This window comes from Bos taurus, chromosome 24 (assembly GCF_002263795.3).
Source record: "Bos taurus isolate L1 Dominette 01449 registration number 42190680 breed Hereford chromosome 24, ARS-UCD2.0, whole genome shotgun sequence".
Taxonomy (NCBI): Eukaryota; Metazoa; Chordata; class Mammalia; order Artiodactyla; family Bovidae; genus Bos; species Bos taurus.
Genome location: NC_037351.1, coordinates 60,552,748 through 60,580,421, shown reverse-complemented (window position 1 = coordinate 60,580,421; position 27,674 = coordinate 60,552,748). Strand labels below are relative to the sequence as shown.

Sequence of the window (27,674 nt, the reverse complement as noted above, 5' to 3'; positions counted from 1 at the left end):
AGCCTTGGTTGTTGTTGCTCTTAATCTTCTTTCAACCAGAGCCACTCCACGGATGTTCTGGTTTTTCTTTCTGCCTGTTTCTTGTGATGCTCTGATTTGCCTGGAGAATATTTTAAAACTAATTGTTAAATAGAGATGCAAGCTTTTGGGAGTGTGGTGGCGGAAATTAGCTCTTTATGGGTCAACCCTTTACAATGAAGTATTAAAAAATATTTAGGTCTAGGTTAATCAGGTATAGATTCATCTTTATATACTTACATTGCTCTTTGTGTCTTATTTGTAGGCTCCCATGGAGCTGGTCATCCTTTAGAGACTTGTACTCCTTTTATCGCTTGGGGAGCTGGAATCAGGCTTCCCCAAAAAGTGTCAGCTCAGAAATTTGATGACTCATATTTGCAAGGTAGGTATGCTTACCTTTATTGTTTTTATGAATGTGACATTTTAAAATCAAAGTTTAATTTTAAAAAATGACTTTTCAAATTATAGCTTTCATTTTGTTATTTGTGACATTACTATTTCTGTGTATTAGTTTTGTATAGTTTATATTTCATTTATGATATTCAGCTTAAAATACACATTATTATTTGCCTTATGAAAGTTCAAGTGTACTATTCTTTTTTCACAAACCTTGTTACTCTAGGACTCAGATTAAACCCTTGGCTTAGATCTTACCTGCAAAGACTATCAATCAGATGAGCCACACATATGTCATAATTTATGTTTCAAAACTGGGCAGACTTTGCCCTGTCTCTAGTACTTTTGAAGGCCTTCTCTGTTGTGCAAGCCTCCTTGCACAATCCATGATAAAAAGGAATTTCTTTTTCCTTGGAGCTCTGGTTATCTTGTAAGGTAAGGGTCTTTTTAGAATTTCAGAGCTTTTACTAATTGGACAAAATAAATTCCTCCCAAGTGTCCTTCTCTGAATTAGTTGTGTCAACTCATTCAAAGTACTTGTTAAGAATATAGATTTTTTTAAAAATTACAGATTTCTAGACCTTGTCACTAGATATTTCGATTCCATGAGTCTGGTTGAGGCCTGGAAATTTTCTTTTTAAAACCTTCTCCAGGGATGTGAACTCACAGCTGTATTAGGTGTTTCTACTAGAAGATTTTTGGGTTTATATATTAAAGTTTTCTTACATGTTCTGTCTTTTTTTGAATTTTTTGGAGATATAATTCTCATACTATGAAATTCACGTTTTAAAGTCTGTAATTGAATTTTCTTTAGCATGTTCACACGGTTTTGCCTCTACTATGCAATTTCATTGCTCTCCCCCACCCCACAAAAAACCCTTGTCCATTAGCAGTTGCTCCTCACTCCCCTCTCCATTGTATGTGTATAAATCATATTCTGTTCAGTTAGCTTATGGGCATTTGGGTGGTTTCCACATTTGGGCTATTTTACAATGATGCAGCGAACCTTTTTGTATGGGTATGTGTTTTTATTTCTCTTGGATAGATTCCTAGGTGAGTAATAACAGTCATATGTTCCTTATGTTTATTTTTCCAAACTGCCAAACTGTTTTCCTAAGCAGCTGCATCATTTTGTATTCCTATACTCTGTGTTAAATAGATTGTTTTTGTTGTTTAGTTGCTCAGTTGTGCCTAACTCTTTGAGACCCCACGGACCATGGCCCACCAGGCTCCTCTGTCCATGGGATTTCCCAGACAAGAATATTGGAGTGGGTTGCCGTTTCCTTCTCCAGGGGATCTTCCTGACCCAGGTATCAAACCTGCATCTCCTGCTTGGCAGGTGGATTCTTTGCCACTGAGCCACCAGGGAAGCCTGTTAATGGATTAGATTGGGTCTAAGTAGGAGCTAGGTTAAACGGTATGTTTGTACTTAGGAAACAGAACTTTACTTTGGCAGTTGATTTCAACCCACTCCAGTATTCTTGCCTGGAGAATCCTCATGGACAGAGAATCCTGGCAGACTGCAGTCCATGGGGTCACAGAGTAGGACAGACTGAACTGCTAAGCATGTGCTGCTCTCACATTTGGAATCAGTGGTGGCAGGAGCATCAGAGCCAAAAACGTTCATGTATTTTGCAAGCAGCTGCCGTTACAAACGGAGAAGGCAATGGCACCCCACTCCAGTGCTCTTGCCTGGAAAATCCCATGGACAGAGGAGCCTGGTGGGCTGCAGTCCATGAGGTCGCTGGGAGTCGGACACGACTGAGTGACTTCACTTTCACTTTTCACTCTCATGCATTGGAGAAGGAAATGGCAACCCACTCCAGTGTTCTTGCCTGGAGAATCCCAGGGACAGAGGAGCCTGGTGGGCTGCCGTCTATGGGGTCGCACAGAGTCGGACACGACTGAAGCGACTTAGCAGCAGCAGCAGCAGCCGTTACAAAAAGGAACAGCTTAGATTGCCTACCGGACGGTCGGCTGCCTTAGTAATCGGAGTGGGACTGTCGCTGCTGTTGTGTGACAGCTGTTATCATTGTGCCTTTTGCTTCCATCTTTCCTTCCTTAGCCTTTTGATGTTTTGAAACAATTATCCCCTAATGAGCATTTTGGAAGTTTAATAAACTATTACAGAAAACATCAAATTATTTTATGGAGTTACTCTTTTAAAATTCTAGTTTAAAAAAGTTTGCAGCTCTGCCTTTTTAGCACCCTTGTGGTTCATACTTGGCTTAAAATCGACTGTCCCAATACTTTGTTTTTCCATTGACCACCTGTAATAATAAAATAACTTCTTTTTTTTTTAATTCTTAACATCAGCACTTATGTTTATTTGTATCTTTCAGAATGGAAGTTGGAGAATTGGAAGAGACAAGATATTAATCAGGTATTCATTATATTTAATCATGTTCAAATTTAATTTTCTCTCCTATAAGAAGTTTAGAACAAAAAAATCTGGGAAAGAAAATTGTATTAAAGATGATAAAAGATTTTTCTAAAACATTTCATTTACTAAGAGAAATCCTGCTAGTGTGAATATTTTCACCCCGAGTAATCCTTTTTTGGCAAAATAAAGCAGCCTCAAATAAAACTGAAAGGAGAAGACTGCCTCCAAATACCACTGGCTAATTACAGACTTATGATGCAAATTGAAATGTGCACGCCTGTTACATTTGTGAGGCTTTTTTGTCATGGGCGCCTTGCTCAGTTGCTTTCAGCACAGATCTAATAAAACCCCGTGGTGGGTTTCTTTCCTCTTAGTGTGTCAGTTACTGTTTCTCTTTTATTAACACAAGTTTTATCTTTAATTCTACCCCCAAATTTTTACAAATGCAGTGGGAAAAAGTGACAAGAGTATATAGGTTAGAAACCTGACATTATGGGATCCTTACACTGTAGGAGACCTTACATCACAGGACAGTGCCGGCCAATCGAATAGTTAGACCGGCAGCCTCACCTTACATTATAGGAATCCTTACACCGTAGGAGACCTTACACCACAGGACAGCACCGGCCGATCGAATAGTTAGACTGGCAGCCTCACCTGAGGTAGGAAGCACATAATTTTCTTGTGCTATGTAGATAGCTGTCTGCAAGTGAAAGGCATGGTATCGTTGGTGTGTGTCCTCCAGAATGGCAGGAATATCTTACACCTCCTCCAGGTCACCTCACACGTTCACCTCAGAAGCTGGATTTCCTTACTGTGGAGGATTAACCAAGGCCTGGGGTCTCATTTTCAGCTGTGTGCTTACAGAAGCCTTTTCTTTCTCAGCATATTAAGAATGGTCTCATCTCTCCAGATGAATGCTTATTACCCAAGCAAATGAAAATGTGTAGAATTGGATAGCAGTCTATTAATTTGCAATAAAAACCACTGTCAGAGGGATAGGAATATCTTGAAGTTCATAAAATAAGAGCATGTATTATTTATAGCCAGACTGGATTGTAATCAAACAGTGAATGCCATTGCTCTCTGAACGCCGCTTCAGACCTGCATTAGATGAGAGTTCTGCAGTCATCCCTTCCGCCAGTGTCGTTCTGCGTCTGCAGTATGTTTAAGCCCTGTGCAAACATTAGCACTGACACTCAGCATTGACATACTAACATTAAACTTCATGTGACAGCTATAATGGTGAAGAAAAAAGAGACACAGTCCCTCCCCTAGGAAGCTTATAGTTTAGGAATAAGATAAATTTTACATTTATCTTTACTTATCATACAAATAAATGTAAAATCATAGCGGTGATAAGTGCAGCAGAGGAGGCCTGGGAAGCCATGAAGGCGTAGAGCAGATCTGTTCGGTGGGCTGTGTGGTCAGCAAAGGCTTCCTGAGAAACTGAGGCCTGAGCTGAGACTGAGCCTGAGTAGAGGAGGCCAGGCCAGGGCAGGAGGCGGGAGCTTCGCAGGCCAAGGGGCAGCGGGTGCCCAGAGGTCTGGGAGGGGGCACATGCCACTTCAAAGGACCCTGAAGAAGGCGGGTGAACAGAGCACAGACACCGTGGTTCAGTGGGAGGCGGAAGGCAGACGCTGGACCGTGCAGGGCCTCGTGGGCCTGTGGAGTTCATCCTTAAGTTGGGGGAAGCCCTCCTAGTGTTTGAAGCCTGGGGGGTGGCATGATCTGAGGTTTTACGACAGGGTCGTCTCTCTGTTGGAGGACAATTCAGAGGCCAGCAGTGGAGGCTGGGGAAGGAGAGGGTGCAATCAGGCGGCCAGGGGTGTTGTCAGTTTTCTGTGAGATGGGGCTTGGTAAAGAGGACGTAGATGGTGAAAGTGAGACAGACTGAGAGCCTGGGACGAAACTCCAACTTTAAATGAGGGCTTGAGAAGTCAGCTCTGAATGTTCATTGGAAGGACTGATGCTGAAGCTGAAACTCCAGTACTTTGGCCACCTGAAGTGAAGAGCTGAGTCATTGGAAAAGACCCTGATGCTGGGAAAGATTGAGGGCAGGAGGAGAAGGGGACAACAGAGGATGAGATGGTTGGATGGCATCATCGACTCAAAGGATGTGAGGTTGGGTGGACTCTGGGAGTTGGTGATGGACAGGGAGCCTGGCGTGTTGCAGTCCATGGGGTCGCAAAGAGTCAGACACGACTGAGTGACTGAATGAACTGAACTGAGAAAGTAGGAGACTGGAGACTCTAATTGCCGGGTTACAGAGACCCAGAGGGGGTGGTCTGCACAGTGCCGAGTGGTCGGATCATTATAATCACAGCAGCGTCTGCAGCTGCTGGTTAGTGTGGGATTATTACACACTAGTACTTTATAAATTGTCTCATTGGATCATGCCATAATTCTGTAAGGGAGAAACTTTTATTTATTTTTTAACTGACAAGGAAAACTGAAGCATTGGAGAGTTGAAATAACCTGCCCAAGGTCTCAGAGATCACAAGCAAAGTGTTTGAAATTGGGCGTTCTGACAGCCAAGCACTTGATTGCCTGAAACATTATTGGGACTAATACAAAAGCAATCAATTAGATGTAGAAAATGGAGGTTATTAGTTCTGTAGTGAGTGCAGTCTACAGGATGATAAAGAGTGAAAACAAGTTAGAGCAGCCCAAGGACGGATGGGGAGGTGAGGCCATGGAGACTGGATGCGTGGACCGCTCTTCTGGACACTTGGACCTGGAGCTGCCGCTGCTGTTGCTAAGTCTCTTCAGTCATGTCTGACTCTGTGCGACCCCATAGACGGCAGCCCGCCAGGCTCCCCCGTCCCTGGGGTTCTCCAGGCCTCCAAAGCCGTGCTCGAGGACTTGTGTCTAAAGAGCCTCTTATCCTGCTTGATGCCTTTTTCTAGACGTCACTGACTGGCCAGCCAACCTCCTTCTGCTGTATTCTTTCTTTAATTAATATATAATATGTGTGTATATATATATCTAGTTGAAGTCTACTTTTGCTGTTTATTTTCTGTCTAGTACGCATCCTTGTCATAATACCCAAAAAGTGTTACATTAGGTGGTCAGGCTTTTAACTTGTAGAATAAGTGACTTTTCTGTTTTATATGTTTTACTTTGGGGGCTCCTAGTGATTTCAAATTTAGGTTTTCATACGTTCATGTACCTCTAGCAAATGACATTTTTTTAGAGATCAATATCTACTGTGCATGGAATAAGTATTTGATGATAATGGATTAAAATGGATATCATGGTTATCTTTCAAAATACAGTTATACAAATTAAATTACTTAATGTCCTTGTTGATCTGTCGCTGTCTTAGATTTAACTTCTTCTGTTTGCAGGCTGATGTTGCACCGTTGATGGCAGCTCTTATTGGAGTTCCCTTCCCTCTTAATTCAGTGGTAAAGAGTACAATTTTCTTATCAACTCTCAGAATAAAAGAAAAATTATCATACAGTAAAATTTACTTTTTATGTGCTTCTGAATCCATTTAAAGAAAATTTATTACAAAGATATTGCTGGTTTGCTAGATCAGTGTTCCAGAGACTCAGGACAAAGAAAGTCACTGCAGTTCCTTGGCAGAGCCAGTCTGCAGGGTCACCGACCCGCATCGTGCCTGTTGCACCGTCTGTTCCTTGACCCTAAAGCTTCAAATTCCAGTGTTTGTTAGCATTTGAGTGGTCCAGCCTGGATTACTTGTCTACCCTTCAGTATGGGAAGGCAGGGGACCTCGTTAGACCCACTATGCTCCATCTAATATCTCAGCTTCCAATGGAAATGTTTTTAAGATGGGAGCTGGATGCTGAAAACCTAAAAGACAAACAGAATCCATTCCCATCAGCCATTCTTTTTAGCCCTTCAGCTCAAAGTTTAAAAAACTAATATCATCTGCCTCAGAGCTCTGTCATTTGATCCCTGTAGTCATAAAGGTGTGTGTGTGTCTGTAACTGAAACCAGAGTTGCAGAAAACAGCCTCACTTTTACATACAGTGTAACAGTGTGGAGCTTCCCTGGTCACTCAGTCGGTAAGAAACCTGCCTTCAGTGCAGGAGAACCCGGGTTCGATCCCTGGGTCAAGAAGATCCCCTGGAGAAGGAAATGGCAAACCACTTCAGTATTGCCTGGAAAATCTCATAGACAGAGGAGCCTGGTGGGCTACAGTCTGTGGGGTCACAAGAGTTGGACAGATGTAGCAGCTAAGCCCTGAGAGCACACTCCTGTTTTCTTACGTCTTTTTTTTAGTGTGCTGGCTGTGGCCCGCCACAGTAGCGTTTCGTGTGTGCAGAGCATTTAGTGCACTGCCTGCCATATAGCAATCTTTTGATAAATTTTAGGTTTTATTGGACTTAATTCATCTCTTTTGCTTTATTTATTTTATTATATGTATTTTGTGAGAAAAGTAATAGAACATTTTTCAGTTACGATTTAAAAAAATATTTTTTAATTATTCTAAGAATTTATTTGTCCATATGTCTTATCTCTATTGCTTCCCTTGTAAGTCTGTTTTGTTTTATAAGAATAACCTGAGCTTTGTTAGGGCTAATATTAAACCAGTGTTTATTATTTACAGGGAATCATTCCTGTGGATATGCTTAATACCTCTGATCTCTTCAAAGCAGAGAGCATGTTTACAAATGCAGTACAGATTCTTGAGCAGTTCAAGGTAAAACAAGAGCACACACAAATATGGACATGATTCCAATTTTAAAACTGAATACATCTTGTGAAAATATTTGATTTTGCATTTTAAGAAATGATTTTCATTATTTATTATCTTTTAAATTGTTTGTATTTGACTAGTGTCCTGAAGTTTCACATTTCTGAGATGCACTTTTCATGAATCAGTTTGAGGGTGTAGAATTAGCTCTGAGGAGCGTCCCGAATTGGTAGATATCACATATGCTTATAAAGACTACAAACCAAGTCTCTGTCAATGGAATCTGCCTTGTAGAAGTAGTTTTAGAGATTGCAGCATTTCATGTCGTTCTGCATATATTATTATTTGCATTAACAACTTAAAGAAATGACCATTTTACTGAAACTTGCTGTTATTCATAATACTGTTAATGCAGCATGGCTTATTTTGTTTCCTAAGAGTTAAAAAGTATAGCTTAATTATATGACATTTTGCAGGCTTGATATACTTCATCCTCAGCATGTTGTAATGGTACTATATAGCATTAACATTTTCTTTAAATATTTATGAAGTAGGATACTAACACAAAATTCCATTTATTTCTATCGCTGAAGAACCATTTTAATGGATATTTGTATTTCGAAATGAAATTAGTTCATTTTTTTCTCTTATCTAATATAAAATATTTTCACGCTTGGTTCCCAGGTAAAAATGACTCAGAAAAAAGAAGCTACTTTATCGTTTTTGTTTACACCATTTAAGTAAGTCTCTTATGTTTTTTATTAACTTGTAGGAAAGAATTTTCCATTGAGTTTGAATGCTTGACACAATAGATTAGGTTCTTAGAAAATTTGTCTCTTTTGTGTACATGAGTGTCATATACCAAATGAAAGCCTCTTCTGTCGTTTTGCAAGTAATGAACCAGGTGCTGTATACCTTTGAGTGGCTCGTAGAGGGGATACAGGGGTGTAGAAAGACAGGAAGCATGAAGGAGATAAACTCAGCACGGCTTGACTGGGGAGGGGTGCGGCTCTTAGCCTGGCCGAGGAGGGAGATGCTCATGCCATTCTGGCTTACAGAAAGAAAGGAGAGCTGGCGTGAGAGGTGAGGCTGGAGGCTACTGAGCTCAACTTGCATTTGAAGATACATGAATTAGTTAGAAATAGGGATTTGGATCACAAGATAGAGATGAGAGTTGGTTAGGAGGATATCGGAGCCATCAGCATAAAGATGGTGGTGGAAACCACTGCACGTGTAGGAGGCCTAGGGTGAACGTATGAAGTGAAAAGGCCAATGGTCTACTTCTGGGAAACACTGACAACTGCTTGGGCAAAGAGAAGAGCAGGTTTTGGTGGGGAGCAGATTGTCCCATCCCAGAAAGATGTGCTTTCCTTGAACTGGGAACGGGGTTATTTGAGACAAAACCTGGCTGATCCACTCTGGTGGGCGCCTCCTGGGGCATCGTGTGCAGTTAGCAAGGATTCCCATTGAATTAGGAAGGATTTTTCTCTTGACCAAAATAAATAAAATTTGTTTCAAATATGGGTAGTAGGGATGTGATTGCGTGACTTCACTGGAGTCGTTTTTGACAACTTACACAGCGTGCTAAGTTGCTTCAGGTGTATCCAACTCTTTGCGACCCCATGGACTGTGGCCCACCAGGCTCCTCTGTCCATGGGATTCTCCAGGCAGGAATACTGCAGGGGGCTGCCGTGCCCTCCTCCAGGGGATCTTCCCAAGCCAGGGATCGAACCCACATCTCCCGCATCTCCTGCATTGGCAGGCAGGTTCTTTTCCACTAGCACCACCTGGGAACCCATCTTCTATAGCACTAGTGAGTGCTGAGTCGCTTCAGTTGTATCTGACTCTGCAACCCATGGACTTGAACCCGCCAGGCTCTTCTGTCCATGGGATTCTTCAGGCAAAACCACTGGAGTAGGTTGCCATTTCCTTCTCCATATAGCACTAGTGGTCAATCCTAAAGGAAATCAACCCTGAATATTCATTGGAAGGACTGATGCTAAAACTGAAACTCCAATACTTTGGCCACATGATGCGAAGAGCTGACTCATTGGAAAAGACCCTGATGCTCGGAAAGATCAGGTCAGGAGGGGAAGAGGACGATACGAATGAGATGGTTGGATGGCATCACTGACTCAATGAACATGAATTTGAACAAACTCAGGGAGATAGTGAAGGACAGAGAAGCCTGGCGTATATAGTTCACGGGGCTGTAAAGAGTCAGACACGACTTAGTGACTGAACGACGGCAACAACACAGCACTGGTGTAACAGTCGCGAACTAGAAGCATTTACCCTCGGAATCACATAATTACCAGTCAGCATGGCAGCTTGCTTCTGTGCATGCGTGTGTGTGTGTGTAGGGGAGCAAAAACAAAGCGAAATTAGGATTTCACAAGTCAAAATTAATTATATAATGATATATATAATAATGTTAGTGAAATATTATACTAATTATATATGTCAAAGGTAGAATTATCATTTGGAGAGTGTTCCTAGCTGTAAGGTCATCACATATGCTTATAAACACTATAAGCCAAGTCTTTATCAATTAGAGTTAGAATTCTAATCCACCAATTGGAATGTTCCCTATAGTATATCATATAGATATCATATGCATCTGTTTATTAATAACACAGTAGTATAGTCAGACCTAACTAAATAAATAACTAAATAAATATTTTATCAATTCTTGGTATGAAGAAAATACACAGGATGTTGAAAATAACAGCTACCTTAGGTCAGCAACCTTACAAAGACTTACCAGGGAGATGCTCTTCTGCAGGAGGTTCAAGTGCACGTTGCCTGATTTCTTCCCCTCGGCCCAGGAGCTGACCGTGACCTTGCCCTGCTCTGAAGCTCAGCACCTGCCTGGCAGCCGCTGCTAGCTTTGTGTCAGCTGGGGACCTGACAGAAGGGCTGATTCTCATCCATTGGCTCACCCATCCTGCCTGCAAACTTTTCTGGCTGAAAAGCACCACGTGTCAAAAGCCTGCAGCATGACCAAAAAAGCCCAAGATAAAATAAAAAATTAACTTACGAGGAAATAGATAGTTGAAGGAATAGCAAAGGATGAAAAACATTAAAGTCTTGAAATCCTCAGAAGTATCTGAGAAGCTGTTTTATCCATAAGACAAAAAGTGGCTCAAACTTTACAAAAGGAGGAGTATAGCGTGCATTGTTTAAAAATGGGAAATGTGTCTAAAACCTCATGGAATGATAAATTGTACAGGAATGAGGAAAGGGGAGGCCAGTCTTCCAAATTAGAACAGCAAGTAGACCTCAAATGAAGTGAAATGGATTTTCAGTAATATATGGATTGATGAGGAGCTAGAGGAAACACTAGAAGTCATCATTTCTTCATCCCTCTTGCAGTGGAAACTTTAGGAAAAGGAAACATTTGTTTACAGTGTGCGACAACCGAAGATGTGACGTGATTTGGAACAACTGAGGGAGACGACTTGGTCAGAGCAGACATAGGGAGGGGTTCATTTCTGTATTGGGAAGCTGAGAGTTGAGAATGATGGGGCAGAGATTTATTGGTTGTCATTATGCCCCTCTGTACTATTTATTATTATTAAAAATTATATTTGTGTATGTGTGTGTGTGTGTGTGTGTGTGTGTGTGTGTGTGTGTGTAAGGCACTTTCAGTTCAGTCTCTCAGTCGTGTCTGACTCTTTGCGACCCCGTGGACTGCAGCACACCACGACGCCTCCCTGTCCATCACCAACTCCCGGAGCTTAATCAAACTCATGTCCATCGAGTCGGTGATGCCATCTAACCATCTCATCCTCCATCATCCCCTTCTCCTCCTGCCTTCAATCTTTCCCAGCATCAGGGTCTTTTCAAATGAGTCAGTTCTTTGCATTAGGTGGCCAAAATATTGGAGTTTCAGCTTCAGCATCAGTCCTTCCAATGAATATTCAGGACTGATCTCCTTTAGGATGGACTGGTTGGATCTCCTTGCAGTCCAAGGGACTCTCAAGAGTCTTCTCCAACACCACAGTTCAAAAGCATCAATTCTTCGGTGCTCAGTTTTCTTTGTAGTCCAATTCTCACATCCATACATGACTACTGGAAAAACCATAGCCTTGACTATATGGATGTTGGTTGGCAAAGTGATGTCTGCTTTTTAATATGCTATCTAGATTTGTCATAGCTTTTCTTCCAAGGAGCAAGTGTAATTTAATTTCATGACTGCAGTTACTATCTGCAGTGATTTTGGAGCCCCCAAAAAATAAAGTCTGTCACTGTTTCCATTGTTTCCCCATCTATTTGCCATGAAGTGATGGGACCAGATGCCATGATCTTAGTTTTCGGTACGTTGAGTTTTAAGCCAACGTTTTCACTTTCCTCTTTCACTTTCATCAAGAAGGTCCTTAGTTCTTCCCTTTCTGCCATAAGGGTGGTGTCATCTGCATATCTGAGGTTATTGATATTTCTCCTGGCAATCTTGATTCCAGCTTGTGCTTCATCAAGCCTGGCATTTCTCATGATGTACTCTGCATATAAGTTAAATAAGCAGCATGACCCATATATAGCCTTGACGTACTCCTTTCCGGATTTGTAACCAGTCTGATGTTCCATGTCCAGTTCTAACTGTTGCTTTTTGACCTGCATACAGATTTCTCTCAGGAAGCAGCTCAGGTAGTCTGGTGTTTCCATGTCTTTCAGAATTTTCTTTAGTCGTGTTCAACTCTTTGCTACCCTATGGACTGTAGCCTGCCAGGCTCCTCTGTCCATAGGATTCTCCAGGCAAGAATACTGGAGTGGGTAGCCATTTCCTTCTCCAAAGGATCTTCCCAACCCAGGGACTGAACCCGTGTCTCTTATGTCTTCTGCATTGACTGTGGCTTCTTTACCACTAATGCCACCTGGGAAGCCCAAATATATTAATATATATAGCTTTTATAAAATATAATTTAAAAAGAAATAAAAAATAGAAAATCCCCTGGTGGCACAGTGGTTGGGGCCTGGTGCTTCCCTGATGTGGGCCAGGCTCCATCCCTGGCGGGGAACTAAAAGTATGCAAGCTGTGCAATGCAGCAAAATAGATAAGTAATAAAAATGGTGAATATTAAAGTGATTTAAAAGATAGATACTTTAATCATTGGCATGAATCATAAAGTCATGCAGTCTATGGGCACAGATAAAAAAGAAGTTTCTTCTTTCATATAAATTTTAGAATCATGTTCAGTTGTATATAAAATTCTTTAGTTATTTTAATATACTTAGGAAGCAGTTGGAGAGAATTGACATTTTTTACAGTATTGAATATTATTTATTTATATTTTCTGTTATATCCCTAAGTAAAATTTTATCATTCTTCACCCAATATACATTTCTCATTATTTTATTCCTAGATATTTATTTCTAAATATTATGAGTAGTATCCTGTTTTTCGTATTACAGATGCTCGGTATACCAGGAAAAACAGTTATCATCATTTATCATTTGAGTACAATGGGTTCTTTAATTTTCTCTATTCCAATGAGTTTTTTTTCATTTCTACACATCTCTTTCAGTCACCTTTATATATTCACCTAATGTCAACATTGTCTGCTTTGAAACTACAATATAATTATTGGCACATAAACATTATAAAAGATGAAAGTATACTGAGGTTACACATTCTTTTTGTACAACAGAGCTTCCCTGGTGACTGCTGGCAATGTGGGAGACCCGGGTTCAGTCCCTGGGTTGGGAAGATCCCCAGGAGAAGGAAATAGCAACCCACTCCAGTATTCTTGCCTGGAGAATTCCATGGACGGAGGAGCCTGACAGGCTATAGTCCATGGGGTCGCAAAGAGTCAGACAGACTGAGCGACTATCACTCACTCACTCAGGTTCTTGTTACAAGTAATTGTTCAATGAAATCCTTCCTTCTTGAATAAGTACTGTATTTCTTTTTTTCTTCTTATAAATATATTGTTCACTCATTGGTACGTGTGAGAAAATTTATCTCTGAGGTATTGAGAACTGAAAATTCAGTCTTGAGATTTTGCTCAGGTGATCAATTTCACCAGCATCACTAGATTTTGGTTTATTAATGTCTCTTTACCATTCTTCCGTTGTCTTATTTAGTCTTTTTTAGCATGAGTAATTGATGAATAATGTCATAGTTCTTAGGGTGATGAAATAGTAAATGTATCATCAAGATTCAGAAAAACAAGATTGCTAGAATCTTACATCTTAAACTTGTTAAAGGGGCCAGTGGATCCACATGTTCCCTGGTGGCTCAGTGGTAAAGACTCTGCCTGCAGTGCAGGAGACCCGGGTTCGATCCCTGGGCGGGGAAGATCCCCTGGAGGAGGGCATAGCAACCTACTCCAGTCTTCTCATCTGGAGAATCCCATGGACAGAGGAGCCTGGAGGGCTGCAGTCCATAGGGTTGCACAGAGTTGGACACGACTGAAGCGACTAAGCAGCATTTTATTCTGTTATTTAAAAGTAAGTAAATTTTATTTTCTTATATATTTTAAAGACCTCCAAGGAAGAATAAAAATCATGAAATGCTCATGACAGATAGAACTGCTCAAAAAAACCCCTCAAAACTAAAATTGGGTCTAATGGACCCTAAAGCTATGCCTAGAAGTGACCAGCAGGTGGGGCTGCATGACTAGAAAAAGTAGTTTGCCTGCGAAGGTGACTTGGAGGAATAACATAGCCTATTTGAAAATTGTGTACTATAGAGGCCAGAGTAAAAAAAAAAAAAATTAAAAAAAATTCCATGAAATAAGAAAGGTCTCTTAAGAGATAACATAGGAAAAAATGGAGACGGGAAGGAGACATTATATTGTGCTGTGTGCTTTTGCCGCTTCAGTCTTTGCGACCCCCTGGGCTGCAGCCCACCCGGCCCCTCTGTCCAAGGGATGCTGGAGGCGGCTGCCATGCCCTCCTCCTGGGGGATCTTCCCAACCCAGGAACTGAACCCAGGTGTCTTTAAGTCTCCTGCATTGGCAGGTGGGTTATCCACCTGGGATAGTATATTAATATCTTGCCATTTGAAGCCAAAACATTTTGTTAATATATTTTACTTAAAAATCACCATATAAATTCAGGGAGCGGAAATAAATGTTAACAAAATATTTCAATATGTTTTTCCACTAAAATAATAAAAGATATATATATATATTTTTACATTTCTTTCAGTCTGATACAGATTAAAGGTCCTCCCTTAGACCTTTTTTTTTTTTTTTTAAACCAGCAAAAGGAGTTTATCTTGGAATAGCAGAGAATTGCAACTTGGGACAAGCAGACAATGGTGAAGCGTAGGCGCACCTGTAGAGCGGAGGAGGGGCGTGCCCAACGGAAGGGAGGGCTCGGGCAGGGCTGCGCGGCTCCTCCTTGGCGGCGGGGCGGCGGCGCGCTCTTGCTGGGCCGGGAGGACACCTTTCCTCCTGCCCGGCTCGGCGAGCAGCGGCCAGTGATCGGGGCTTCCTTCACTTAGATGCTATTTCCTTTATTCATTTTCATGCTGCTCTCAGAAGTGCCTCAGTTTAGTTGAAAAAAAAAAATTATAAGGATTATAAGGGATAGTTGTTCACCTCAGGGTATTTTAATATTAAGGCTTCAGTCGTTTCTGTTTCCGTTGTTCCTCTGCTGCTGCTGCTGCTGCCGCTGCTAAGTCGCTTCAGTCATGTCTGACTCTGTGCGACCCCATAGACCGCAGCCCACCAGGCTCCCCCGTCCCTGGGATTCTCCAGGCAAGAACACTGGAGTGGGTTGCCATTTCCTTCTCCAATGCAGGAAAATGAAAAGTGAAAGTGAAGTCGCTCAGTCGTGTCCGACTCTTTGCGACCCCATGGACTGCAGCCCACCAGGCTCCTGCGTCCATGGGATTTTCAGGCAAGAGTACTGGAGTGGGGTGCCATCGCCTTCTCCTCATGTTCCTCTGATACTTAGTAATACTTCAGTTGCTTTAGCTTTAAAAAAACTTCTCATTTCTACCTTAGAGCAAATTTAAATATTGGTTTTAATGTGAATCTTTCTACCACTTCATCTGTCTTTCTTACTATTTACTGTAAGTGTAATTTTCTACCTTAAACTCAAAATAATCATTAAAAGAGTAACTTTTATACATCATATACCTACATAGGAAAATATTTACTTTATTGTGACATGAAATATAATATAAGCTTCTACATCATTGGTCAGTCTAAAGGAATGCTGATTATTCTAGAAATAATTTTTTATCCCGCTTTTTCTGTCTTTGTCTTCTTGATAATGTCCTTTAAATAGATATTCTAAAAAAGAATGTTCTAAATATCATTAGGTAGATTTCTAAAGCAAGTGAAATATCTTTGTAATAAAAATGTGAGTGGATAAGATGTAATACTTCAAAGGGTAGCCTTTTACAGCGATTTCACTCTCCAAATACTAGTTTACCCTGAAAAACTGATGATGAAATTCGTGTTAATCCTGAAACGTGATTTAGTTTCTTCTACAGCATTCAAACAACTACATGAGAAGAATGGAACAATAGCAAGCACAGCAAAGAAACATGCACAACTAATATTTATATTCTTTTACTTTTTAGCTAAGCTTAACATGTTGATAATAGATTCTTTTAAAACTTGATGTTAAAGTTCATCTCCCCTCTTACCAGGACTTGGCCTCTGTTTTTTTATCTGAGTTTTCCACGTATAAATTCTTCTTATAAAACTCCTCTCATTCATCTTCAGACTTCACTTCAAAATCTGTATTAAAGTAGGTAAAGTAATTCCAGATAGCTTTCTTTTCGTGTCTTTTTTAAAAATCCAGAATGAACGTCGTATATTTTTATTCTCTTGTCTTTTAATTTATTTTATTCTCTTTAGTCTTTATTTGTTTCATTCTCTTTTGGGTCCCCAAGTCCTGGCTGCATGGGCTGCCGCATTTTTGTCTCTGCAGTCTGGTCACATTGCCGGGGGCTTTGCTGGACTCTCTGGGTCTCAGCAGCGGCTGTCTGCCCAGGCTCTCAGTGTTTTTCCTGGTATCGGGATGTTCAAAGGGTCACAGTTTGTAGAATGTTGGTTTCCTTCTGTGTGGTTTTCTTCTCCCTAGGCTCCCAGCTCTTCAATTCTTGATGGTCTGCTAGCTCTCCAGTATCTTTAAATTTATTTATTTTTAAAAATTTTATTTAAAGAAGGTAATCGGAGGCTAGTTACAACACTGTGTTGTCTCTGCCATGCCTCAGCAGGAGTCAGCCGCATGTATGTCCCTCCTCTGGAACCCTCCTCCTGCATGCCACCCCATCCCACCCCTCTAGGTTGCCACAGAGCCCCGGATTTGAGCTCCGTGCGTCAGACAGCGAATTCCCACTGGCTGTCTAACTTCCACACGGTGATACATGCGTCTCCATGCTGCTCTCTCCGTTAGTCCCACCCTCTTTTGTTTGGTCAGGCTTTCAGATTGTTACTGGTGGGAGCATTGGCATGCCTGAGTCTTTCCATCAAGCTGTGGTTAAATTTTAATGTTAATTATTTTATTTAAAAAATCTGGCTCATCAAATATGAATGAGAAAGTAATGCATCTCCACAATAAAAAACCACACAGATGACCACGGGACGTCCCCGTGCCTGTGCTCCGCCCTTCACAGCCTTTGCTCCTGTGGGCAAGGCTGCAGTCTCTCGTGTCTGTAGGTGCATCTTGAGTGCACACGTACGTCTGTGTATATATCCCTTTTGCTAACATCTTTTCGATTTTAATTATGAAACTCTTCACACTGAGAAGAATAAAGACTATAATAAAAATCTTTGTGCCTACAATCCAGGTTTTAGAAACGTCAACATTTTACCATATTTCTTTAGATCTTCTTTCTCTTAAGAAATAAAATGGTGTAATATCATTGAATCCCCATTTTTAAAATCTGTTCTTTTTTTTTTTTTTTTTACAGTTCTCCTTTTTCTGTTCAGTTTGATTTTCAAGATTCACCTGTATGGAGCACACAGACCCCTTCTTCACTTTAATTTATATGTGCTGCTCCTTTGACTACTTCCTTGCCAACCCCCCACTTAGCTTATTGTTGTTATTTGTTTTGTCTTTTTTTCCATGATGTTAAAATATCGTACCTTAATTCTGGACTTTCCATTTTTCATAAAGTTTCTTTATATTTAAAATACGTGATACTAAGACTTATTTTGTACCCTTCTCAACTTAACAGAAAACTAAAAAACAACTTACATGGGGAATAAGAGTCTTTAATGTCATAATGCTCCAGTGAGGTTTGTTTAGAACATTTTAATGAACATTCTGATGTCCAGGAATTAATTTCTGGACAAGCTTTTCCCCTCTTTTTAGAAAGTGTTAGGTGCTTTCAGAAGAGCAGCGAGCACGCCTCTGTTCTCTTCCTGTTTTAGGTCTGCGATATTTTGATGGCACTTTAATCAATTAAGATATATTGATTGATGTGCTTTGCACTTTCCTAAACATTATTGATATTAATGAAAATAATTAACGGCCTGCATGGAGGTTAAAATTTAGTTGGAGAGAAATGAATTGGTGATTAGACCACACTAAAGTGCTAATGCCGTGAGGTGAGATTTGGAGTGGGTCATAAACCATGATGCAGATTTGATTTTGGAAAGCAGAGACAAGAGGATCCTTATGAATAATAACTCAGACGTGAATGCGAGATAGGTGATGATTGAAAAGCTTAACCATTTTATAAAGCTGAGAGTTTATATTTGGGATAACAGGAAATTAAATAGAATAGAAGGAGATGGTCATCAGTAGTCCAGGAAGTTTAGAACTGATGAAGTAGACAATAAGATGCCCATCTCAATTTCAAGTTCATTAGAAGATTTTAGGATGTGGAGTGGATTAGAACAAGGAGAAGGGAGATCATCTTAGGAGGTTTCTTTAGAACTTTGGAATTACATCTTAGATGTAGCCTTCAATGAGTGCCTGTGCCCTTTGGCCCAGTAATTCCATTTCTGAGACTTCTAAGAAGATATTCCAAACTGTAAGGTGTCTGAAAGACAGAGAACTGGGTCATGGCAACATTTTGAAGTAACTTATTTTTCTTCATGAATTCCTGCTTCCTGGTACCTTTTCCTCCAAATCCCAGTGAGTCCCGGGATCTTCCTCCAGTCTGGTGAAGTGTTTAACAGTAGTGTTAGTCATTCGGTCATGTCTGACTCTTTGCTACCCACGGACTGCAGCCCCCAGGCTGCTCTGTCCATGGGTTCTCCAGGCAAGGTTACTGGAGTGGGTTGCCACCTCCAGTCTGGCGAAGTGTTTAACAGTAGTGTTAGTCGTTTGGTCATGTCTGACTCTTTGCTACCCACGGACTGCAGCCCCCAGGCTGCTCTGTCCATGGGTTCTCCAGGCAAGGTTACTGGAGTGGGTTGCCATCCCCTTCTCCAGAGGATCTTCCTGACCCAGGGATCGAATCCAGGTCTCCTGCATGGCAGGTAGATTCATTACCATATGAGCTACAGGGAAGCCCTGACAGAGTGTGTGGGTTCCCATGAGTTGGAGGATCTGAGATTCCTCGAAGTGGGCACGGATTCTTCTTAGTCAGGGGTCTGTACAGAACTCGAGGGAGCTCACAGATGAGTTTCTATGGTTCTTGAATTTTCTTAAAATCTTATGTAAGATTTTGAATCATGTTTATTTTGAAAACTCTGGAGTGAGTTTCAGATCCTGAAAGATGTCTGTGACCCACCCAAATTAATAACAATGCGTAAAGAGGACTTTCCTGCAAGTCACCATCTTACCTCTTTAGAAGCTACTGAAACCAAGTAGAAAAAAGACAAGTGATTATATGTTGAGCTATATGAAATTGTCAAAAAATTTTTAGTAGTTTTTGACGTACAGAAACATCAGCGTCATATGATCTGACCTAGTACATTCTTCAACATTTTTACACTTTTATAATGTAAAGGTATGCACTTTAGGAATGTAGATTCTAGTTAAGCAGTTTGTGTTCAATTTTGTGTTTATACTTATTTAAAAATTACTTATGCAGTATTAGGAGTGTTGTTCCTGTGTCTTTAAGGTTTTTACTGTGGTAAAACAGGGTAGGGAAACGGTAGAAAGAGAAATGAAAGATAGGGAAACCAAAAAAGTATATGGTAGAGTACCAAAATTGCAAATCGATTCAGATTTTTGACTGACTACTTGCTGGTTAAGCTCTGCCCAGCTCTCTTTGATAATGAAAACTGTCGGGCCCTGTCTGGCTCAGGGACAACTGAACCCAAGCCTCCCACATTGCAGGCAGATTCTTTACCAGCTGAGCCACAAGGGAAGCCCAAGAATTCTGGAGTGGGTAGCCCATCCCTTCTCCAGCAGGTCTTCCCGACCCAGGAATCTAGCCAGGGTCTCCTGCAGTACAGGTGGGTTCTTTCCCAGCTGAGCCACAGGGAAACCCCCAGGGACACAAGATAGGGTAATGAATCCGCCCTGTCTGTTACATCTACCACGAGTGTGAGAGGGCTGAGTGTTGTAACGCACATCACTCGTTTGCTGTTTCACTGATTCTATTGATCTAATCATACTTTTCTTTGTTAGCCAGAGCATTCCATTTCTTCCAGTGACGTGTTGTGTGACTCTTTTAAGTGGAGTTTGGCAGTTGCAACTTTGAGTCCAGAAAACGAAATTTAACTATGAACTATTTCTCGGGAGAGTTCAGATAACCAACAAAGATGCAGTTTGGCTCAGAGTTTGTTTCTTTCCCTCTTTCTCAATTTTCACTATTCTATTCTTTTATTTTCAATCAAGCAAAAAAAAAGCAAAAATATAATTGAAATGAGAAAACATTTTAAACCTAAGCCTTTTTTTTTTCTCTTTTATAGGTCGCTATCTGATACTAAACAGGCCAACATTTTAAGAAAAGCAAGATACTACATAAAACAGAAAAAGTATGATGAAGCAGTAAGTATGCAGGCCTTGTGTGTATAAACAGCTGACCGTTCAGGTATGGAGAGGGGCAGATATGGTGAGAGCAGAGTGAGCCAGCCAGGGAGCTGTCCTGACCCTGCATGGAAGGGCTGAATTTCAGAAGCAGCTGCTTTGGCCCCATGGATAGACTTCTCTAATTTCAGACAATGTTGTAGGTGAACTTTTTTAGGTTAATGTTGTTAATGAACAATTGCTGTTTTCTGTAATGAGAAAGTATGTCCCAAGCCTCTGTCATCCTGCTTATGCGTGGTATTTTAGAACGTGACATACTCGTACATTTAGAGCTGGCTTCACACTATCATGTGGTTTCCCTGGTAGCTGAGGTCAAAGCATCTGCCTGCCATGCGGGAGACCTGCGTTCGATCCCTGGGTTGGGAAGATCCTCTGGAAAAGGAAATGGCAACCCACTGCAGTACTCTTGCCTGGAGAATCCCATGGATGGAGGAGCCTGGTGGGCTACAGTCCATGGGGTCGAAAAGAGTTGGACACAACTGAGCGACTTCACTTTCACTTTCTTTCACTTTCACACTATTATAAATTTAATAGTTTATTCTGAAGCTTTGACTTTTCCCAATTCCTACCCCATTGTCTTTTTCATAAATTTTCCTCTTTGTTAAATGGTCATAAAAGTTTAAAGTAGGAAGGCGCCAAGATGGCGGAGGAGTAGGACGGGGAAAACACTTTCTCCCCCACAAATTCATCAAAAGAGCATTTAAACGTCGAGTAAATTCCACAAAACAACTTCTGAATGCCGGCAGAGGACATCAGGCACCCAGAAAAGCAACCCAACTCCTCGAAAGGAGGTAGGAAAAAATATTAAAGACAATAAAAGAGACAAAAGAGGGAGGGACGGAGTTCCGTCCCGGGAAGGGAGTCTTAAAAAGAGAGAAGTTTCCAAACACCAGGAAACCTTCTCACTGCCGAATCTGTGCCGAGCTTTGGAAGCACAGAGGACAACATAACAGGGAGAAAAAATAAATAAACAATTAAAACTCGCAGATTGCGAGCCCTACGGTAACTCCTCCAGCGGAGAAGCAGCGCAGACGCCTGCATCCGCCATTAGCAAGCGGGGGCTGGGCAGGGAGGCGCGGCGCGGGCTGCATCGCTTAGAGTAAGAATCTGGCCTGAATACCCTGAGCACTATCTGAGCGAAATAATTTGGGCTAGCAAACCAGACTGTGGGATATCTACCATGCGAAAAGCCAGCCCTAACCTAAGACACCACCAGCCCGCGCACGGAACAAAGGACTAAACAGAGGTAGCCGGCTGCAAACCTTCCCCCTCCGGTGACAGGCAGCCAGAGCCGGAAGGGGGCAATCGCAGCCCCAGAGAGACATTATCTATAAAACTGGCTTCTTTGCTAACTAAAACTTATTGGGGGTCTGGACGGTCAACATCTGCCTGAGAAGGTGCGCCGGTTTTACACCCAGATAACCAAGTGGCGGGGAGGCGGTAAGTCGCAGCATTGGCGCTCGCCAAACACCTCATCACCTGAGCTGCTCGGACCTGGGAAGAGCACAAAATGCAGCCCCAACTGAGTCTGCGCCTCTGAGGACTACCTGAGTGCCTGAACCTGAGCGGCTTGGACCTGGGAGGTGCATGCAACCCAGGGCCAGCCTCGGATTGTTCCCGGCGGAACAACCTAGAGCCTGAGCAGTGTGGGCAGGGAGGCTACACGTGCCGTGAGCGGGGGCAGACCCAGTGTGGCTGAGGCACTGCGAGCGCACGCCAGTGTCATTTGTTTGCAGCATCCCTCCCTCCCTCCCCATAGCGCGACTGAACAAAGAGAAGAAATACAGCTCCACCCACCAGAACACCGACACAAGCTTCCCTAACCAGGAAATCTTGACAAGCCACCTCTACATACCTACACACAGCGAGGAAATGCCACAATAAAGAGAACTCCACAAACTGCCAGAATACAGAAAGGACTCCCAAACTCAGCAATTTAAACAAGATGAAGAGACAGAGGAATACCCAGCAGATAAAGGAACAGGATAAATGCCCACCAAACCAAACAAAAGAGGAAGAGATAGGGAATCTACCTGATAAAGAATTCCAAATAATGATAGTGAAATTGATCCAAAATCTTGAAATTAAAATGGAATCACAGATAAATAGCCTGGAGACAAGGATTGAGAAGATGCAAGAAAGGTTTAACAAGGACCTAGAAGAAATAAAAAAGAGTCAATATATAATGAATAATGCAATAAATGAAATTAAAAACACTCTGGAGGCAACAAATAGTAGAATAACAGAGGCAGAAGATAGGATTAGTGAATTAGAAGATAGAATGGTAGACATAAATGAATCAGAGAGGATAAAAGAAAAACGAATTAAAAGAAATGAGGACAATCTCAGAGACCTCCAGGACAATATTAAACGCTACAACATTCGAATCATAGGGGTTCCAGAAGAAGAAGACAAAAAGAAAGACCATGAGAAAATACTTGAGGAGATAATAGTTGAAAACTTCCCTAAAATGGGAAAGGAAATAATCACCCAAGTCCAAGAAACCCAGAGAGTCCCAAACAGGATAAACCCAAGGAGAAACACCCCAAGACACATATTAATCAAATTAACAAAGATCAAACACAAAGAAAAATATTAAAAGCAGCAAGGGAAAAACAACAAATAACACACAAGGGAATTCCCATAAGGATAACAGCTGATCTTTCAATAGAAACTCTTCAAGCCAGGAGGGAATGGCAAGACATACTTAAAATGATGAAAGAAAATAATCTACAGCCCAGATTATTGTACCCAGCAAGGATCTCATTCAAGTATGAAGGAGAAATCAAAAGCTTTTCAGACAAGCAAAAGCTGAGAGAATTCTGCACCACCAAACCAGCTCTCCAACAAATACTAAAGGATATTCTCTAGACAGGAAACACAAAAATGGTGTATAAACTCGAACCCAAAACAATAAAGTAAATGGCAACGCGATCATACTTATTAGTAATTACCTTAAACATAAATGGGTTGAATGCCCCAATCAAAAGACAAAGACTGGCTGAATGGATACAAAAACAAGACCCCTACATATGTTCTCTACAAGAGACCCACCTCAAAACAGGGGTCACATACAGACTGAAAGTGAAGGGATGGAAAAAGATTTTCCATGCAAATTGGGACCAAAAGAAAGCAGGAGTCTCAATACTTGTATCAGATAAATTAGACTTTAAAACAAAGGTTGTGAAAAGAGACAAAGAAGGTCACTACATAATGATCAAAGGATCAATCCAAGAAGAAGATATAACAATTATAAATATATATCCACCCAACATGGGAGCACCGCAGTATGTAAGACAAATCCTAACAAGTATGAAAGGAGAAATTAACAATAACACAATAATAGTGGGAGACTTTAATACCCCACTCACACCTATGGATAGATCAACTAAACAGAAAATTAACAAGGGAAAAAAAAAAAAAAAACATGTATCTATAAAGTTCACTAAAGCAAAGCACAGTAAAATGAGGTATGGCAATAAAAGGCGTTAAATTTATCAAATAAAAAAAAAAGTATTTATTATGGATAATGCTGAATATAATCAAATGTAAATAGAAGCATGAGAAGAAACCCAAGGAAACCCATGCATCCTTCATTCAGATTCCTTCTCCACTAATCATTAATGACACGACTTTGAACAAATTAACCAAACCCAATGAATTATCTTCATCTGTTGTATGGCAGTAAAATGCTCTCATGTTTTGCTTAATTTGAGACTTAGACAAAAATGAAAATATTACACTAAAAACAACTGGCACACAACCTGGTGCTTAATAAAAGTTGATGGCAGTGCTATTATTGTTCTTATCCAAAAAAAAAAAAAAAAGTTTAAGGTAAAAGAGAATTCTATTTTCATTTCTAAAATTGCCTAAGTAGTACAATGGCATTTCTAATGCTTATTTTTATTATAGTTTTTCAATGGCAAATTACTCTCCTCTTAAATATTAAGCTATTTTAATAATGTTTTGTAACTGATTGGATTGGGAAGATCCCCTGGTAAAGGGAAAGGCTGCCCACTCCAGTATTCTGGCCTGGAGAATTCCATGGACTGTATAGTCCATGGGGTCACAAAGAGTTGGACACAACTGAGTGACTTTCACTTTATAACTGATTTGGGTAATCTAATAATAATAAAGTAAAAAAATATAAATATGGGCCTTTCTGTTAGGGACATATAGAGCCATTTTTTAAAGAATATTTTTACTTTGTATTAGGGTGTAGCCAAGGAACACTGGTGGGATAGTTTCAGGTGAGCAGTGAAGGGCCTCAGCCATACACATACATGTACCCATTCTCCCCCAGACTGCCTTCTCAGCCAGGCTGCCGCGTAAGTGGGCGGAGTTCCCCGTGCTACGTCGTAGGCCCTTGGTGGTTATGCATTTTAAATACAGCAGTGTGTACGTGTCCATCCCAGACTCCCTGATTGTCCCCTCCCGCCTCCCCAGCAACCACATGTTCACCCGCTAAGTCTGTGAGTTAAAGAGCCATTTCCTTCATGTGTCCTCTGAAGAGAATGAATTCACAAAATGAATCATGTAAAGTCACTACACATCTCATCAATAGTTTGCGCTTAAAATATCCTTTCTTACCAGGATTTTAAATTTTATTTTATTCAGGATTTTTTTCTTATTTATCCCTTGCAAGAAGACCCTTGAACAACCAGAATCTGTTTTTGCTGTGCCGTCTGCAGTTACGTTAACTGGAGTACTTTCCCTCCCCCTGACGCCTGGTTCTCCTTTCCGCGTGGCCGCTGTGCCCCCGCTCCCTCCAGGTCTCGCTCTGTCGGCAGCTGATCCACCTCGCCCTGAGAGGCCTGGCCTACTACCACACCTATGACAGGTTCTTCCTGGCTTTCAACGTCGTCCTTGGTTTCGTGGGATGGACCTCTTACGCGTCTCTGTTGATCATCAAGTCTCACTGCAACCTGATGAGAGGCGTTAGCACAGAGGCCAAGGTAGGTTCAGAAGAACTGAAGATTCAGGCGACACTGCCAGGCCAAAGGCCTGAGGAAGGAAATGGAATCTGACCAGCTGTAGAGCGCTCGCTTAGGGTACACGTTGTTCCAGGCCGGCGCTCTCCTCCGCTTTTGTCGAGGTGGGTCTTTTTTTCTCGCTTTTGTCGCGGTGGGTCTTTTTTTCTCAGAAATCTCTATTTCTTTACTGGGGAAAAGAGCGTATCAATAATAAGTCCTGTAACAGAAGAGAGCTATAAAGGTAGCTGTGTAGTTTACATTCACCTATGGCATTAACTGTGTGGACTTTCTGTTTATTTGTATATTTATTTAGCGTGTTATAAGTATTCCATATCTTTCTACAGTATAGGTAATCAGAAAACAATTTCAGAGCGATATATTTAACTTCATCTGATATTAAGTTTAGGAGCTGGAAAGAAATAAAATCACTTGTTCAAAATGTTCCTTTTAAAACAATATGGATATATTTTTGGAACTGTCCTTCCCGTTTTCATCTTTCTAAAATTCTTAAACATGAATTTCCAGAACTTCCTCTAATTCTCATTTTAACAACTAGTCCCTCATTTATTGTACTTTCAACACCAAACAAAAAAACCAAAAAACCCCTGTTCTTTAGTAATACTTTATACAACTGAGAAAATATAACAGTACATATATGGTTTACTATATTAAAATACTTTACTCTTTAAAATTTATTACTGTCATTTACCAGGGATAATATGCCACTTCCATTTTCTTTACTTCATTCTCTAATGATGATTACCTTGTCCAAATCTTCTAAAAAGTAATATATCCGGATGGTGTATTATTGATAGTAATAGTCTGTACACATTTCCAACAGTAAGTTTTTTCAACTTTATATTTTATTTTTCTATAATGGAAGGAAGAACAGTAGTGTTTATTGCATTTTTATAGTGCTTTAATGCATCTTAAATTATTTAACCCAAGTAATTTTCATTATTTGAATGATTGTGAAATGGGCTAGAATAAAAATAATTTCTTACATGACAGGAAAAGAGACAAAAACAAAGATGTTTTAGTGAAGGATGTATCTAGGCATTCAGCTGGCTATTTGAAGTTTATTTTGCCCCTTTAAGCTTGTAACAGTGCTGGAAGCAGGCTGTACAAAAGAGGAGACTGGAGTTGTTTAAGTAACTTGCACAAGGCCATTCGGCTAAGATGGGGAGGAAGTGAGGTTTGAGTGCTGGGTAGTAATGCCAAGTGCCTTTGCTGTCCACTTGAAACCATCACAGCATTGTTAGTTGTCTTTTCTCCAACATAAAATAAACAGTATTTAAAAAATCGCCCCAAACTGACCACTGCAGTTGAGTTCATTAAAAGTATTTTGAACCCTTTGGTTCTGTTTGCGAAAACATTCTGGTTCTTCTTCAGTGAGAGTTTATCATCTAGTGAGGTGACAGCATCTAAGCAGTTTGGGAGGAAGAGTACATTGCCAGAAATTGGAAGCATTGACGAAAGGGGGCCATGGAGAGCAGTTGGGGGTAAGGGAGCTGCAGCTGCAGAGCCTGGTGCCTGCGGTTGGGGAGCATGGAGGCTTCAGCAGTGTGCGGTACCCCAGCTCCCTGGAGGGACCGCACGTCACCGAGAAGGGGGCTGGTCGACGGCTGGGAGGGAGGGAGAGAGGAGCTCGCAGCAAACGCTGCCCTCCTCTCCAGACGTGGGAGCAGACGTGAGACAAGCTAAGTGGTTTAGCCAGTGAAGAGAGTGAAAGTGAGTCAAATGGTTTAGCCAGACTGACGGCAAATAGAACAGAAGCGCTGAAATTAACTTTTGGTCTGACTCCAGCTATGCTGGGAAAAATTGAAAGCCGGAGGAGAAGGGGGTGACAGAGGATGAGATGGTTGGATGGCATCACCGACTCAGTCTGAGCAAACTCTGGGAGTTTGACACGAGTTTGAGCAAACTCCGGAGATGGTGAAGGACAGGGAACCTGGTGTGCTGCAGTCCATGGGGTCGTACACGGGGACACGACCGAGCGACTGAACAACCACCACCAAAGTTGATGTCACTTCTGCCTGACAGTGTCCCTCAGACTATACAGGTTGTTTCTGACGTATCACCATTACAGACAGGTCTGCAGTGAACATTCTCTTTAAAGGTAATTTGCCACAGCTCCTCCAAGTTGAACTCTGCATTTAACTTGCATCCGTTCTCTGCTTGCTAGTTCAGACGTCTTTTGCTTTAGAAGTAAATATCCTTATTTATCTGCATGCTTTCCTGTTCCCTTGTTACTTGGGTAAATCTCAAAAGGTTAACCTCTTAAACCAAGCCCCGTGATTCCATCTCTGTGTGGATTAAATTCCTTCTTGGTCAGCACCTC

The 27,674-nt window shown here is 41.2% G+C and overlaps 1 protein-coding gene across 5 annotated transcripts in view; it reads left to right on the top strand.

Moving 5' to 3' along the window:
- Positions 1-27,674, top strand: part of PIGN (phosphatidylinositol glycan anchor biosynthesis class N) — a 108,873-nt gene that overhangs the window by 21,060 nt on the left and 60,139 nt on the right. For all 5 annotated transcript variants that reach the window (XR_815157.4, NM_001192606.1, XM_010818847.4 and 2 more), the window contains 7 exons: positions 284-400; positions 2,757-2,797; positions 6,148-6,207; positions 7,377-7,469; positions 8,148-8,203; positions 20,243-20,321; positions 25,133-25,315. Coding sequence is in view for 4 of the 5 variants with exons in the window: in NM_001192606.1 (NP_001179535.1) it covers positions 284-400; positions 2,757-2,797; positions 6,148-6,207; positions 7,377-7,469; positions 8,148-8,203; positions 20,243-20,321; positions 25,133-25,315 (629 nt within the window). In the remaining variant the exon portion in view is untranslated. The remainder of the gene's footprint in view (positions 1-283; positions 401-2,756; positions 2,798-6,147; positions 6,208-7,376; positions 7,470-8,147; positions 8,204-20,242; positions 20,322-25,132; positions 25,316-27,674) is intronic.